Source organism: Hoplias malabaricus, chromosome 5, assembly GCF_029633855.1.
Source record: "Hoplias malabaricus isolate fHopMal1 chromosome 5, fHopMal1.hap1, whole genome shotgun sequence".
Lineage (NCBI taxonomy): Eukaryota > Metazoa > Chordata > Actinopteri > Characiformes > Erythrinidae > Hoplias > Hoplias malabaricus.
The window spans coordinates 38,566,355-38,584,547 of NC_089804.1; the positions used below are offsets into that span (position 1 = coordinate 38,566,355).

Below are 18,193 nucleotides of genomic sequence, written 5' to 3' on the forward strand. Positions count from 1 at the left end.
CACTGTATCTACTGAGAGAAAATCCTGATCGGATTCTTTTCCAAACCTTGAGTTCTTCCCATTAAAGTGTAGCTTCCAGGAAAGATATAGCTAGGGAAAGTGTTGTCTATTCAGTGTAGCCCCAAGGTGTAGAACCACGCACAACATATTGTCCATTAATCTGAACAACCATTTCATCATATATTTTCTGACAAACTGTCACTGTAGTGGTACCCTCAAGGTACATTTCTTTACCTTCAGTTACGGAACATAATTGTACCTCATTCCATAATAACTGTAGATTTTAAAACAATTTATTCTCCAGGAATTTATATTTTGTTCTTTTATTTTACACAGATCTATTATGAAAGATTGCAAATATTCACCTCTCTTTTTTGAGGAGAGAATGTACCTTTAAGGAGCACAGCTGAACTTTAAAACCTGCTGAAACTGTTGTACCTTCAGTGACAATGAGAATATGCAGTTAGATATATTCATGGCTTCAAGAGCATCAAGTTGTAAAATTCTGTTTTATTTTTATTGCAAATAAAAAGTTGACATCAAATCTTCAAGCAGAAGCACAGGGTTTCCTTCAGCAAGGTCTTCTGATCCTGTTCTGGAAATAAACAAGCACTGATAACAGTTAGCTGCTACATATTGATGTGTTAAAAAGAAATTGATCTGTATATATCTATACCTATCTAAGGTTCAAGGAAAATTGTGGTGAGTAATAAGTGGTAATAAGAGCCTTCCAGTGCTTAGACATTTCTGAAGCTCAAAAGTAAAAAAAAAAAAAAAAAAAAAAAAAACAGTTAATCAATAACTCTGCCTCATCTGGGGAGAATAACTGGTCTGCTTGTGGTATTTTAGACCCACCCTCCTGGGTGGTGGGGACCTCTTAAATTCAATCTTGCGGAGCACAGCATCTCTAAAAACAACTATGAAAACATCAGAAGCATCAAATGTGGAAACCAAAGTTCTACCAATGAGCCAATGCAGCTCCTGCTTCTGGAGGGTGGATGGACGTCTTTTGGAATTGCACCTTCAGGTTTTGCAGGGTGCGAGACACTGCCTCATTTAAGGGCAAGACAAAGCTGTTCCTTCGCCCGAGGTTTCCACCTTTCAAGTTTCAAGAGTTCCTCAGAGTTCGGTACTGGGACTTTGTTAGCACAAGCAGACCAGTGATATTCTCCAGGACAAACTGGTTCAATAAATATTTGCTTTACACTGATACCACAAGGTGTTTTTTAGACTGTGAATATTTGATGGGTCTATGATAAATGAAGCTAAATAATCGCTATTTTTACATTAATTCCCACTACAAGTATTTTCTTAGATTAGAGATGTCTTTACCAGAGGAAGTTAACTGAAGAGCCCCCTCAGTTCTGTTGCTTCTTTCTCCATTTCTTCCTCCGATCTCCACTTAGAGGGAACATCTTCAGTTTCTTTGTCGTGTTTCTGGAGCTAAAGAAAACCAAGAATTCACAAATCTACCACTGTTCAGAAAGTAACAGTAAGTAAAACAGTAATTATAAATATAAACTGACACCCAGTGTATCTTGACTTTGGACTTTTAGTTGGTTTAACCGTCTATTTGACCAGGTGCGCCCAAACTTTTGCACATGTCCTAATGTAAATGTGTTGTTTATTGTGAAATTGCTGAAACAACCAATTCAAAAACATCAATTTTCTGATTGTTTTGGCAAATATTTTTAAATATGTATTACGCCCATATTTAGAACCTTGTAATAGCTCCTTTATAGCAATAAATGCAGTGTAATTGCATTGTAATTACATTGTAAAATACACATTTATGCTCACCCTTGCTTTTGACTGGTTTGGTGACATATTATTGGGGACATGGGTGTTGTTTCCATAATCACAACAATGTAATTCATCAATCAGCAATTGATAAAGTGTAACTACATTGCTTCTTAACCTGTTATTACACTTTAATAAGAGTGTTATTGTAGGATCAGGTACTTTATATGATATGTGCATCAGTGTTTTTCATTTTGGGTAAAACGAAAACATTGAAAACTTCCCAGATGATTGTTATCTATAGGCAATTTTTCGTGGATGATTTGGATCTTCTTTTCTTTACCTTTGGTGTTGGAGCACGGTCGTGAAAATTTGATTGTGTTCAGCTGGGAGAGCATAAATGAGGTCAGTTATTGATGATTCATGTCTAGTTCTGGGTCTCAAATGTTTTGGATTGAGCTCCTCTCGTTTCTGTTTGAAAAAATATGGTGTGATGGCGGCAGTCAGTGTTAGTCTCTCTCTGTTTACGTCTCAAACAGTGCTGCCTCATTTCCACCCAAACCATCCGACAGAGTTAAAATCTCCGCCGTTTACCCCAGAGGACATTGGCGAGATGACATTAGTTGTGCAGGGGCAATGCAGGGAGAAGGCAGAGTGTTTTTTTTTTTTTTTTTAGATGAGGGTGGGGGCTGTAGATGGTGATTTGATCTCAGGCCAAACCTGAACTGAAAAGCAAGTCATCCACATTTGGATGATTGCATCAGACACTTGAAGAAGAGCAAATGTGCATCAGTATCATATTAGTGCTCAGAGCATTTGACTGGAGAGGGAGGGAGGGGGAGGGAGTGAAAGGGGGAAGGCAAGTTCTAGGAAAAGCAAGAGAGTAAAGTGGAAGAGGAATAAACATTAAATCGTATGTCAAGTTGGATTTGCAGAAGAAGGACCCAATGAAGCAGCTGTCTTAAGCTGTGTTTACAGCACTTCAATAAACAATCACAAGGAAATCCAAATAGAATCATCTCCATGAAATGTCTGTACATGATTGATATTATTTCCCTGATTGATATTGATAAAGTGTAATTACATTAAATTATAATGACATTATTGCACGTCTCATCTAATACATATATATAAATATAATTTCATTCATTAATCAGCAGTTGATTAAGTGCAGTTACTTTATTCCCTTCATTTTATTTTACAGAAAGATTCAGTCAAGAGAAAAATATCAACTGTTGGTGTGGAGGATAGGCAGCAGATGTGACAAAAAATAAGTGCTGTATTCATTTTTACAACTTCATTTATTAATTGCGATATATTAATATTAATTTATATATAATATAAATTATAATATATAGATTGATATATTTTTCCTTAGACTGTAATTACACTGTAATAAGAATGCTATAAAATAAGATATTACCATTGTTTCTTTTAATAAAGCACTTCTGAGGTTTTGGGGTGAGGTTTGCTTCTTTGTTCTGAACATATTTCACTATAGCCATTATTTAAATGATTTAAATCCCTGGGAGGTCAGTTATAATGATGCGTACAGACTGACACTGATCCATTTAAAAGCACTTTAGCTTGAAGAACCTGCTAGTATACGTTTAAATGTCCACATTTTGCTAAAATATCATTTGCTGAAACACCAGTTGCTGCAATAACAGACTAATGGCTATATATACTGACTTTCAGTCAGAGTTCAAAGTGCTAGTTACTAACATTGGCAATTTAGATAGATAGATAGATAGATAGATAGATAGATAGATAGATAGATAGATAGATAGATAGATACATACATACATACATACATACTTTATTGATTCCCAGGGGAAATTCAAGGTCTCAGTAGCTTACAGACATAACATACAACAATCACTAACAGCAATGGATTAATATAAAAAAAATCCACTGTACATAAGAGACATGATAGAAGATAGAACATGATACTAAATTTCTAAATGTTAAAAATACTTTTTAACCTAAAACAAATATCAAAATCGACATAGAGTACTTAAATATACTATGTAGGCTGAGTCATATATCAAAATATCAAAAAATCAAATACCAAAAAATTAACATAGTGTGCTTAAGAATGATTATAAAATATGCATATTAAACCCTTGTGCTCAATTAAGAAAATATTCTTGAGAATTTTATTTTTTAACTAAAGCAAAATGTGTAATTGAAGCTAATACCAAACCAATAAGTGTCTAGAGTGTGTAGAATATGTAGAAGGGCATGTAGAAGGGCTTGTTGTGTTGTTGCTAATGCTTGCCAACGAGGATGGTTACCTAAAGCTCATATGCAACTGCTGCAGACCATCCCATTTTAGAGGTTAGAGGCACGGGTCGACACTCTTTAAAACAATTAAAAATTAAACTGATGCCAATGCTTTCCATGTTTGGTTCCTTAAAAACTTAATGGTTCTTATGATATGATATAAAGATTGCAGAATCAGTTTCAGGTTTTTCTCAGGGTCTTTTTCAGGCCCGACAGCAACAACCCAAGAACCAGCTCAGAAACTTTAAAAGTGTAACTGAGCGGAAAAGAAGGACTTCTTGAGTTTGAGAGAGTATGGGTGAATCATCGGGACAGTGTGCTGGACTTGCAGTCATCCAGCTGTGCTCTGTATCTGTGAACTTGCATGACGAATGCATCTGAATTATGACTGATGCAAGTAGCAAAGAGAAAGGACTTTGTGGCTGCATTCAGCCACAGTTAGAATTCACTCGATTCATGTTGACCCCAGATGTACTGCATCAGACAAGTTATGTTGGTTACTTTTGTGGAAGAAAATAAATTAATGAATGAATGGATGGATGGATGGATCCAGAAGGACTCAGCCCACAGGACTGAAGTTCATGGAAGTGGGATGGTCTTATCGATGGTGTTGGTGGAATGGCATTTTAGTCGTGTACGAATTCACCTAGAAATCAAGCGAACTCCTCCCACAGACAGTCCTCCATTCACAAAGAGTTCTGCTCAAATGCTGAACTCCGTTAACACCCCTCTAGCCCACACTTGGCACTGAGTGACGTTAGGATCATGTGCAGCTGCTCCAGAGCACGGAAACTTCAATTACGAAGCTCCAGTGCAACAGTGGAACAGAAACAATTGAAAGTCAAGCCCCAAGTTAGCAAAGAAACCACGATCCCAACAATAATCTGTCTGCCTTAATCTTCAAATACCCCCCCCCCCGGCCCCTCGCATGCGCCGCTGCCCGGTGTAAGCCCCCCTGATTGCATTACTGCTCAGCAAAGGAAGGAGTTCAGAAAGAGCTATGAAGCGCTGACATTTAATGAAACTGAGAATCAATATTTGCCCTTTAAACTGAAACAAGGAAATATGAAATATGAGACATGGCAGAGCGCGGCTGCTTCGTTATCGCCGGTAAATAGACGACGAATACGACATTGTCTCCAGCTGTGACAGGAGCTATTAAAACATCTGGACAGGAGTCCAACACCACAGCCCTTGACGTCCATTCTTCCATCCTTAAATGTACATGTGGCTGCAGGCAATCATATCCTCACAGCAATGCTGCTAAAAGTGCATGTAGACCTTTGTTAGACAGACACTAAGGAATTGCATTATCAAGGCCATTGTGACAGACTCATGGATCTGTCTCATAAAGAGCCATGTTTCTCATGGTTAGAGCGTCTTCAGTGAGGGGCTCCTGCAGAAAGGAAGACCCCAGCTGTGCCCATGTGAGAGAAGCAGCTGCTGGAAATCCACAGGCAGCAGGGTGGAGGGAAGACACTCCAGCACGTGTCTCTCTCTCTCTCTCTCTCTCTCTCTCTCTCTCTCTCTCAACACCAAGAGTCATCCAGATGTCTAAACAGGCTTCTTCACATGGTCCTCCCTGAGGGCATCAGCAAAGCTCCTCAGCCTGCTCCTCACTTCACACACAGCTCCACACACACTCTCTGCTCGTCTATACACTCATCACGCTCATAGGAGCCACTGCACACACTCGCAGAATTCGAATCAGTTCCACACGCATCTCAAGCAATGAAAAGAAGTCCAGATGTTTTTTATGAACCTTGCAATACTTTGATGCTACAAACATCTGTTTTTAAAGCAGTCACTAATTGCCATCCACCCAATGCTGGTGCTGTTTCACTAAATCCATAAACCTGCTAGGTTCCTGAAGAAGAAGAACACAAACAGTGCTGTAAACTGCTGTGGCAGACGTTTAGACAGAAGACATACCTAAACCTTCTATTCTATTACATTAGGAAATCAGATTTAGTTTTAGGATTAGGATTAGAATTTAAGGTTAGGTTCAGGTCAGAAATCATAGTCGACATCCACAAAGGGTCAGCTATATATTGTACACATTGTCCCGGGAATACTGGGCGTGGGCTTATAGTCAGATGTATGAATTCACTATGAGGCCATGCAGACTACCACACACACACACACACTGCTGTTCCACACACTCAAAGAATCCACAAAATGGAGCATGGGCATTGCACACTAGGGGCAGTGTTCTACCCCACATCATTTGAATAATTTAGCTGCTCTTTATTGAGTGTGAAACTTTCATGATACATGGACCAACTGAGTCAGTCCCACATGTAAAGTGGCATAAAATCTCTTTATATTAACCTACATTAACATTTAAGCATGTTTTTTTTTTTACTCCTGCTGAACAGTTACCATGGTGTATAGTTATAATGGTGTAATTAAGCTAAATAAGCTAATTATGCTAATGTAAAAAGGACATTCAAGATGACATCAGGCCCGTCCTTCACAGGGCTCCCCCTCCAGGGTGTATTCCTGCCTTGCGCCCAATGATTCCAGGTAGGCTCTGGACCCACCGCGACCCTGAATTGAATATGCGGTTACAGATAATGAATGAAAGGATGAATGAAGATGACATCAGTTGAGTAATTGATCACCACTGTATAGCAACATTATTATGAGTAGTAACTGGTACTTTCCCAACCATCAAGCTACATTCTAGTCTATGACAGTAGTCACCATTGAAAACATAGCAGTGGCTGACATTTAGCAGCAATATATATATTCACATATACCATATATTTATCTCTATCCGCACATATAAATAACTGTAAAAGCTGGACTCTCCTCGGCTCCTGTTAGCAGCTCAATTTACGCCTTCATTAGGAGCCATGTGCTAATGTGGACTGGGGGGAATATAATGAGTTTGGTATCTGCTCCTTGACATTTAACATGGACCGCCTCTAAAAGACAACACCTCTCTGTTAGGCGTCAGCTTCTTGAACTGCACGTCTTGACTCGGCTTTAGCGGTGTGGGAGCGTGACTTCGAAGGGCAGCGCACAATTACTAAAGAAGACATTCACCAAGGTGTTCAAGACTGTGATCCTTTCTTCCCACCTTATCCACAAATAACCAGCGAAAATACCAAGTTCACTACAGTGCATCTGCTTGACCAGATATTCTGTTCTCGGAAAAAATATAAATTAATAAATAAGATATCAACAAGTAAAGCAGCAGTTCCACTTCAAAGCATTCTGCGTTTTCATTGTGTCGTTGGTTCTTTGGCGGTGATTCTGTCAAGAACTCAACTTTTTCTAAGAAATGTCATTCACAAGTAAAGCCAAAGCACGTGAACATGGATGTCATTCAAGCCAGAGTTTCAAGCCAGTAGGAAAGTTAAGTTTAGAGTATTTACCATCACTGAGTCGTGATAATACTGGGCTTTAAAATGCTAGCAGTGTGAGAATCATGTTCCAGAACTCTATATCAATAGCTGTACTTTGTCTAAAACAAAAACACATGAGTGCATACATGACACAAAGAAGCATCCCAAATAAATCATAACATTACTATGCTATTCATTATTATCTGTAACCCTTATCCAGTTCAGGTTCACGGTGGGTCCAGAACCTACTCTATTTGAGGAGAGATAACTTGGTTGGGGGGGGATATGGGCATCTGTTGGAGAAAAAAAGTCATTGCTATAAAGAGTGAGGACCAATGTGGGGAAAAAGTGCCAGTGTCATATTTGTTTCTGATCTGTCACCTGTAAACTACGGTCTGTTCCAAATAGTGCCCTGCTTCCTACATAGTGCACTTCAAGCTGAAGAGGCCACTTGGTGTGGTCAGAACTATTTGGACTTAAATCTTGTTAAATAACAGATATAATCGCAAAAAAAGGACAAGTATAACAGTTTCACTAATGTGGTCCCAGAAGAATAAAAAAATAAAAATAAAAACATCCTGTTTATTAGCAACATTAGCCGTTTAGCTTCAGCGCAACACCAAATATTCCAAACTGAAATACCAGATAGATCGCAAATGGAAAATCCTTTAAGCTCTTTTTAATGAACGTAAACTTGACATAAGAATGGTAGTAACTAAAAAAGTAACCATTTCTGAGACTTAAGGTTTAGTTACTATAGCAACAACTGCATATCCTACCCTACAGTATACATATGAATGAGGAGGTTGGGCGGAGGGGTACTCCAACGAATGGCTTATGACTAAACAAGAAGTGTGTGTCACTCAGAATCAGGTGTAATGACCGTGTGTGTCAACATCCCCATGGTTTTACCAGTGCCACCTTAAAAGCAAGGCCAAGCTCGTTTCCATGCAGCTGGTGGCTCATCGCTAATGGCTGCTTTCTCTTCTCCAAGACGAGTTGACACCAGGTGTCACACACAAGTCCCTGGCTGCCTCCTCCTTCTTAAATGGTCACTGCACACTGACATAGCTGTCCGCTAGCGTCCAGGATGGAAGGGAGGAGGAGGGGGAGGGAGAGTTAGGAAGCAGGGATTCTTTTTTTTTCTGAAACAGATTGTTGCCACACGTTAGCTCCTGTCTCCTGCGAAGACAGAGGCCATCCTGATGGCATGTAAATACATTTCAACAGCTGGTACAGTAATTACTCAGTAAAAATAATATTCCCCCGACTGTCAAAAAGAAGGGCCTCTGACGACAGCCTGTCAAATCACGCCTGTGTTTTCCGAATGGCTGATGAGGCTCCAGAGGCGTCCCGATGCCGGTTCACATCGGAGGCAGAGAGGGAAGAAGAAAAGCCCCCCGATGGACAAACACACAGAACCGCCTGTCACATGAACACGCCACCATGTGACACCTGGGGTATTTTTGTAGCTGTCTGGCTGGAAACATTTATGCTAACGCTATCCCAAAACCAAATACTGAGCCTTAACTCCAAACTGACTGCTAAGCAAGTTCCCTGAAATAAAACTCAAGATTTAATATTAAACTTAAACCTAATCTCTAAATCGTCTGTTACATTAATATGAATTCAGCTAATATTAGCCCAAGATTGGACCACAACTTAATCTCCAAACCTAGCAATCTAACATCTACAAAGACTTCAGACTTCTGCTAGCTTAAAACTCAAGATCTAAAATGTAACTTAAATTTAATTCCACACTTGCCCATCATGCTAACATTAGCCTAAACACTGGATTTATATTTAATCCAAATTAGCTGCTAAAATAAAGACATTCAGGCTAAATTCAAACAAGTTGAACACTATATGTATCTCCGCTAACTTAATCCCCAAGGTAGCAGTAAAGGTGGAATCATTTATACCAGCATCACCCCCAGTTTCACAAACTCAAAGTTTAGCTTGACCTATTATACCAACATCAACTGAAAATTTAAGGCTACACTTCAACTTGAGGCTACACTTCAAAATGAACCCTAACCCTAACTCAAGCCATCAGCTATCACTCTAGCTCCATCTACTGAGAGGCTGTAATAATGTAAAACGGACATGTCCTACATTCACATGGTCACAGATCATTCGGACTTATAGGGTCACTTAACGGTCAAGCATGAATCACATCAGACCATCTTTCACCAGGGGTCTCACATGGTGAAAGATGGTGCTACCTGCTAATCCAAGCAGCCAGAAAGAGTGAGAAGAGTCATGTGACTGCAGCCCCATCTCCGTCTATGTGACTCAGGTCTTTAGCCTGCACACCGTACCATAGTTCATAAAAATGTTTATTTAATTATTGAATGGTGCACATTATTTGCTAAACTTAATCTCTATGCTAACATTAGCCAAATCTATTCAGATGACGTCAACTTTTTGAAACTAAATTTCACTCTGTCCTCTTACCACACCTCTACAACACTCACCAACCAAATACCCTTGGGTAACCCTTTTAATGACCATTACCCAATCTTACAGTTACCCTTATAAAGTGGTTCTATCACACCTTCTTATAGCTGCCCTTATAATGTAGCACCTCACGCATATCAATGCTTATAAGGCATTATATAAAAAAATAATAATAGTGATTGCCTTCCAGTGGTGTCTAGTTTAGCTGCCATCTGGCAGAGAGCCATCCATGATCTCATAATGATATTAGTGACCTTTGAGCTGCAACAATATCGTATATTAATCATGCTGCCTTCTATACTGGGCATATAAGACTTTCATTTGCCGTGCATTAACATAAAACATGTCTTTGTTCATCCATTCACCTGCACAGGAGAAGGACACAATACAGGGCACTGATGCTTTGATATGATTTGTCCGAGACGTGCTAAAAAGAAGCCCTTCTACAAAGTCATGGCTCTGAAATAATATCCCACGCTAAGAGACATCGGGCCTTGATTAACCTAATGTAACCCCATCTTTTTCTAAAGTGTCACAGCCCACCGGTGTCTCGACCCCTTCCCCATTCAGATAGGACATTCTGGTATTAAGCAGTGGCCCTCGAGGTCAGCAGTCGTGATGATCCCCCCCACTGCCCTCTGTTAAGTGTCTCTGATAAAGCAACTGGTCTCAGGCTGGGGCGGCGGTTATTCATTAACACCTAAATGTCTTTGCATGTAAAGAGGGTAGAACTCGACTGGTCATTAACGACTGGTGGCTGACAATGGTCCCCTTGTTCTTTCAGCTGAACACAGGAGGTAAGTGTATCTTTAGGATACCAGCACAGTCAAGACCAAATTGTGTATCTCCAAAGCAAATACCTCCGCCACTACCAAGTTCACCAGGTTGATGGGTGTCCATCTATCACATGACATAGAGATAGTCACAAGTCAAAGACATGTCCAAGGACAAGTACAATCAAGACATTTTTTAAGTACAAGTATTGAAGAAAAGACTAGTTCAAGGGTACATCATTGCTCTCCAAGGAAAACACGGATCTTGTTGGTTTGTTGGTTTTATTTTTCTACACCATTTGAACACAACAGCTGTCCTTCACATTATGTGAAAATGTCATGATGAATGGTCCAATAGAAATGCTCCAAAAGTACTTGGAATTTCTTTTACATTGATATCAGTTGAAAGATAAGATTGTTTTCACTTGTACTGCAAAGTTATTATTTTATTATTTTGGACATATATATTATTTGTTGGACAGCAATAAAATATGGAGCCCCTGAAGGGACATGGTGAGAATTTCTTTTTAGGAAAAAATCTCATGAGCCCCACTTAGTATGTCATGAGCAGCACTTAGTAAGTCGTGAGCACCATTTAGTAAGTCGTGAGCACCACTTAGTAAGTCGTGAGCACCACTTAGTAAGTCGTGAGTACCACTTAGTAAGTCGTGAGCACCATTTAGTAAGTCGTGAGCACCACTTAGTAAGTCGTGAGTACCACTTAGTATGTCGTGAGCACCACTTATTATGTCGTGAGCACCACTTAGTAAGTTGTGAGCACCACTTAGTAAGTCATGAGCACCACTTAGTATGTCATGATCACCACTTAATATGTCGTGAGCACCACTTAGTAAGTCGTGAGCACCACTTAGTAAGTCGTGAGCACCACTTAGTAAGTCGTGAGCACCACTTAGTAAGTCGTGAGCACCACTTAGTATGTCATGTAAGTGGGGTTAGTGTAACAGTGCCACCAGTGACCAGGAGCTAGTTTAGTAATCATAAAATGATCATAACATACGATAATACAGAGAAGTTAGGGATATCTGGGCTGCTCCTGTTAGTCATGTGTCTCCATTTTGCAGATGTTGTCAGTCCAAGTAAAGTCTAAGTACATATACTGTAATATCAAGTTCAAGGCCATGAAAAGAATTTCTTGAATCCAGGCTCAAACACTTGAGCACTAAAGTAGCACACGTTGAACCAGAGCAGGTTAAATATCTATCGTGTTCTCTGCAGTTCTTAGGGGATGTTATTGTTCCTTTAAGCGTGCTTATTGCATACAAATATAGCACACACCCGTGGACATTTCATTAAGATTTCATGACGGTGTGTTTTTTTCCCCCCTTCTCTTTCTTCTTCCATTATCTCTCCTTCATTACGCCAAGGTAAACAGCAGCTAACAACATCGGAGCTGGTGATATGCTGAGAACAACAATAACTTGACAAAGAGAATTTATTATAAGTCCTTGTCTCACAGAATCCGTCGAAATACATGCTAACCTCCAGCGCTGGAAGTTCTGCTCTGGTTAAGAAAACTTTCCTGCAGAATTCTATCCTTTTGACAAGTTTATGGAATTACTCTGGGAATAATTAGCGACCTGTGAGAAGGGAAAGGGAAGGCATGCGGTATTTGGTGGGAAGGTGGTGGGGGAAGGGCATACTTTTTGAGGAAGGGAACAAAATGTTGAACTTTTTAGTTCAATTAAATGCCATCAAACGGAATGTCAGAGAGACTCTGACCACTTCACTAATTCATGTCTGTTTCCACATTCCCCTTCTTGATGAAAGGCAGAGAGCCCACATGATTAAACCATCCTGCGCCATTAGCTGAATGATTAAAGCGGCGTGGTCCATTTGAGGCGCACTCACAGGCCACTATTATCGCCATTGTTGTTACGTAAGTCATGCTAAAGATATCCGGTGACGTGCTGGTGGGAAGTCCATTCCTGTGTGCAGTCATGTTACTAGGAGGCCAGGTTTTCAAACACGTGTCAGTATGACTCTAGAAAACTGCCCTTGCCTCTTAGGGTCAAGCCTGTTAGGAAAGTACAGTCCATTTGATCCCTTTGATGTACCTTTAAAAACAATGTAGTTACATATGAACAAATATATAGCAACCTTGTAATTTCACAGTAGCTATATGTCAACTACAAATTCATGTGTAAATTAAGTGGGGCCACATATTTCAACAGAAGGCAGAAGGGATCTGACATTAAAGCTGGATGTGTTTATTAGGGCATTTCCAGTAATTGCGGTCAGGCAACAGGGGTCAAAACACAAGCAGACCGGGTCAACACAACCATGTCCATAGTCAGAAACTGAGAAAAAGGCAGCCAAGGTCAGAGCTGGGACGTAATAGAAAGCACCAGAAGCAAGTAAACAAGAAAACTAGAGGAAGAAGAAAGAAGGGGACACAAAGACATAGCAAGTAAACTTGAGCAAGACTTTGTGGATGCTTTCAAAAGTGGGACACACAGACACATGGGTGATATCACAACAATATAATGATACATTCACTGAGGATGGAATGGAATCAGAAGGTTCTTGGGCAACTTTTTTCTGTTGCCACACCAAGAAACATTGACAAGCTTTGATCTTTTTTACACTGGGGTACAAACAGAGGGTCCTACATCTTGGACAAGCCAGAATATCCTAGATGAAGAAAAAGAGGCAGCTAATTCTATTTTCGCTAAGGTCGAAACAGGAGATTTTAGAGCCACTGAGGAGACAAAACTCAAGTCAAAACTCTAGAACATCTAGGATATTGATAGAAGGTTCTAGGTCCAGTAGGGTAGAAAGACAGAATGGTCTACAGGAAGAAGATTACAAGTAGAAGTTTCTAGGGCAACTGAAGTAGGACCAGAAAGCAGGTGAACAAGCAGAGTAGACTGAGGATACTTCATTGTCTCCAGTAAAAACACACAATCCCACAACGGGATCCATACTGACACTACAAAAGAGCTCCAAACACCGACCTGACCTCTAGGCTCTTCTGCTACTTCATTTACCTTCTGTCCCTACCCATTACTCACATCTCCTATCATGCTGTTTGTCCTCATTCCCATAAATTTGCAATTTCGTGCTTAGGTCCCATACCTGTGAAAAGCGGCATGTGCATACGAAAGGAATTAATGGCACGGATCAGGAGTGGGGGTGACTTTAAACCTGCATCAAGATTAATTACGTTCTCGCGCATGCAAATCAATGCGCCGAATTAGAGGGATGTTATGCCACCTTGTCAGAGAGCTGACACCGTAATTCATAAGAGACCGTGGGACACAAAAATGCACATTTTAATGACATTCCCAGCACCTTGTTTGATGAGCAGGAAAGAGCTGGCCACTATCAGCAGAATAATTGAGTCTGATGTCTGTGGTTTATGAATGCAAAAGAAAAAAAACACAAGAGGGATTTAATAGAGGAAAATGACTGGGAGCATACGGCTGCATTAGGAGCTGGAAATCCGCTGACATCCCCACGCTGACGAGACCAGGGACGAAGAAGAGAGAGACCTAACCTTTATCAAAGTGCTGACCTTCGTCTTTCTCGCCTTCCTCAGTCCTGCTCGCTTCACCCCATACCCTTTCCATCTACAGCACACTTCATAATCTCTCTGGGTAACAGTAATGATTTCCACCTCACAGCACCCTGTCACAAACTGTCATTTACCGTCTGGGTAAAGCCACCTATCAAAGTTGGAACTGGATTAGGAGAAGGTACTGACAACAAACGGGACCTTAGCCATGCCCTTTCCTTTTTCGCTATGTTCATTTTTTTTTTTCCATATTCTCGCAGTCTTCGTTTATGTTCCAGAGGTAATTAATAAGCAGCAAAAAACAAGTGGTACACAAGGGAAGGGTTGGGGCTAATAAATTGGGAGCCATGCCGTGAAGAAATGCACTCTGTTGTGACAGACCAAAGACGGCTGAGTGACAGGAAGGGGACCCATTTTGGGCAAATTCTTCAAATCTTTTGACAGACCATTGACGGACAAGGACAGAAGAGGCATTGGCAGTGATTGCAGCATTTGGATTACAGAAGCAAGACAAAGAGAGCTATTTAGTTGTGCATGCTCCTGTGCCTGGTTCCTTTCGGCTGGCAGCCAGGTCTCTGAAAGAAGAAGAAGAATTGGGGAAAAAAAAAAAACACATACATACATATATTCTTTTCTTCCACTCTATGTGCGCATGTCTTATTTGTCCCTGTGCAGACCCACCGGCTGGTGACAGGGTCTCTCGGTGGACTTGTGGACAATCTGGTGTGTGTCACAACATCCAGCCACTTTCTGGCCCAGCGGAGACTAATTACTCAGCGTGACAACTCGTCTACCGCTTGTTACTTTTTTTTCTTTCTTCTGTTCCCTCTCTTGCCGTCCCTCCCTCCCTCCCTGTCACCCTCTCTCTCTTTACCTCTCTCTCTCTCTCTCTCTCTCTCTCTCTCTCTCTCTCTCTCTCTCTCTCTCTTCTTCTTCTCTCTCTCTCTCTCTCTCTTGCATACCAGTGCAGACAGCTCTAGCCGGAGATGTACTGAGGGAGTTAAAGAGACTCGCTTGAAAGACAGACTTGTTTTTGTCTTGTTTCCTCTCTCGCTTCTGGAGGTACGCTCCAGCATTTGTCAAGTTAATCTCCATCTCCTACATCTAGATGGCACCATCGGTTACCAACCACAGATTTCAAAGTGTACTTAGGAAAGCATAGACAGTCCTTAGACTCTGTGTTTAAAATGGAAGGTAATGGCTAGGTGCTCAGTTCCATGAATCAATGCTTGATAAAGCTGTAGAAAGTGTGTTACCTTCCTAGCATATGAAAATACAACTCTAAAACTAGGATTTTAGAGAAATGAGAACACATTTTGTCCCACGTACTTTTAAACATCATAAAATATTGGTCTAGTGACTGTCAGTTTGCCTTAGCTGTCTGCAACCCCTTTGCAAAAAAAGGCAGGAGCTTTTGAAGCAATGTTACAATAGGCAATTACACCAACCCCAGCAAATGTTGTAGATTCACAGCTTGAACAGTCTCCTGGTTTGTGGTGCAGTCTAACCATACTATCACAGTGATGCATGTTCTAGTTTGTGGCCCAGTCAAGTCAATGTCCAGGCTTGCGGTTGCTAGAATGATGAAATGCCCCTTGGTTCGCGGTCCAGTAGGTCTCGGTTTGTGGCCCAGGCAAGTTCCACTACACCCAATGAAGTCAATGTTTTCTGTGATGCTCCATGTCTTACTAACTTGTCTAACCACCATGTGGAAGTGTCCCAATTTGTGGCCCAAATCAAACTACACTGCCACTAAATAAAGTGTCCCAAACATTGGCCTAGAAAACTGCATAGTTGTCCAACTCATGGCCCACCCAGCCTCCTAGCAAAGTCTTCGTCTACCATGAGAAAGTGTCTCCTGACTTGCAGTTCAGTCAAACCGCCATGGGAAAGTGTCCCAGTCTGTGGCCCAGTCAAACAAGGTTGAAACTATTACATGTAGCCCAAGTGGTGGCCTTGAAAACGATAGTGTTTTACACCTCATGGCCCACAATCATGATAAAGAGTCTCCTATTTGAAACGTCTCCCAGTTTGTAGCTTAATCAATCTCAACTCTGTTGCTGTTATGGCTCAGTCTTTCTTCACTAACATGGTGAAGATCGTCCTGGTCTATGGCCCAGTCAAATAATGCTGCCATTACAAAGTGTCTCCTGTTCTTTTCCACATTGCAAAACTACTAACTCTTTTTCCATTCCATGCAATTGGAATGCAATGCTTATGTTTTGCTTCCACGCTCCCTGTGGACTGACTCCGGGGCACTCACATGGAATACTTGTATTTAGAACATGTACTGTACAGGTGAAATGCTAGTTTCATGGCATGAATATGTAGTGCAGTTGGGTCCACAGGGACCAGGAAGCATTGCTAAATTGCGTGAGTCATTTCAGTGCCTCCATTAACCTTTTTTTTTTCTGACAGAATTTGCAGGCTGGAAGGACTGTGGCTGCGGAAACACAAACAGTCCAGCACACGGCTGTCCACATGTGTGAGCATCAGCTTTCCAGATGTGAACGGGTGATTATTTTGGAGAGCTTTTTAAGATGGAGACGTTCCCCCCCAGATCAGTTGTGCCCTTGCCAATCAGCAAAGGAATTACCTCAGATTTGTCTCTAATAGAGCCCAAATCCCAAGATTGCCACTTGTTATGATGATTATGGGGGAAAAACTAAGCATCACTATCAGGACTGACATTTGAGTTGGGTGTTAATTTAGCAATTACATGCCTGAATAGGCATTATGATAGGAACGGCGGATAAACACCAGATGTCCGGACAGATGAGGAACTCTGGGAAGGGATCAGTGAATATCCACGGAAATTGCGGGAGGCACATGGACACGGATGTACGTACCCTCTCTTTTTCAACCCTCACTTTCTCTCTTCCATTTAATCGATAGAGCAGGGGCGAGAGGATCCTCCAAGCCGAAGCACAGGGACTTTAATCACCCCGCTGATAAAAACAACTGCGGGGCCACCGAGCTGTCAATAAAAGTAGGAAAACACGCAAAACAACAAACACAAATCCTCAACGCTCGCTCGTGTGTGAAGTATGATTTACGATAAGCCTCCCAAAGCGAATCGCCAACAAAAAGGAAATGAAGCAAAAACAAAAGGTGATGGAGGAGCCGGAGATGACATTTAACTGTGGATGCATTGTGGGAACTGGAAGGACCAAAACACTGACCTCTTCCATTATTCCTTGTACACAGTTCTATCCGAAACAACAAAGGGACAATTGTCAAAAGACAGTAATGTGAGCCCATACATACACAAACAGTAACTGTTCAAACCATATGGGGCACCATTTCATTAAGTACAAGCTATTCATTAGTCAAGAAACACTTGCTGTGTGCTCCAGACAGAAGATATTCCCATTGGACTCCAAAAAAAAAAAAAAAAACCAAAAACCCAAAACACTAACATTCATTCAAACAACTACACACACACCACACTTGCCTTTCACAGGTGCTTCTAAATTGGCTCAAGAAGATATGTATAAGGGCACCAGACAGAATAATATACTTATATCAGAGTAAGAAAATATGAAGGAAAATGAGTACACAAAGAAATAGAAATATTGAAATGTATAAAGATATAATGATATAATCAACACAAGTCCTGGTAGACTTCAGAGATTTTATCTTTCTGGATCCAGGTTCTCTACTGTTGTATTATCCACTTGTTTTTAAAGCATTGGCAGTGTGTCGTCATCCCAATCTGAATTCCTATCATCCACATTAAAGCAGTCAGAAAGGTCACCTGTCTGCACTCTGAGAATAGCACACTCCATCCTAGGGCGGCCCACCTCACATAGACCCCCACTCATAAATATGAAGAAGATTGACATTTCTAAATTAAACATCATGAGCAAACAACTCACTGCAGCATGTACACCAGCGATGGGAGGCCATGTGAAAACCTCTGTGAGGTGGTACGGGTAATTAAGGCACCTGGATGCCATCGCTGTGTAAAGAAAAAAAACAATACCTCCACAAAAGTAACCTAACAAACAAGAAGAGGCCAGAACCTTCTCTACTAACATCAGGTA

At 40.9% G+C, this 18,193-nt stretch overlaps 1 protein-coding gene across 3 annotated transcripts in view; it reads right to left on the bottom strand.

Annotated features, from left to right (window-relative positions):
• Nucleotides 1-497: 497 nt before the first annotated feature.
• Nucleotides 498-18,193, bottom strand: part of fhit (fragile histidine triad diadenosine triphosphatase) — a 284,283-nt gene continuing 266,587 nt past the window's right edge. For 2 of the 3 annotated variants that reach the window (XM_066672616.1, XM_066672619.1), the window contains 2 exons: nt 1,333-1,443; nt 498-595 (listed from right to left, as the gene is read on the bottom strand). In XM_066672616.1, coding sequence (XP_066528713.1) covers nt 1,342-1,443 — 102 coding nt within the window. In that variant the 3' untranslated portion in view covers nt 498-595; nt 1,333-1,341. The remainder of the gene's footprint in view (nt 596-1,332; nt 1,444-18,193) is intronic. The other variant, XM_066672617.1, reaches the window with a different exon arrangement.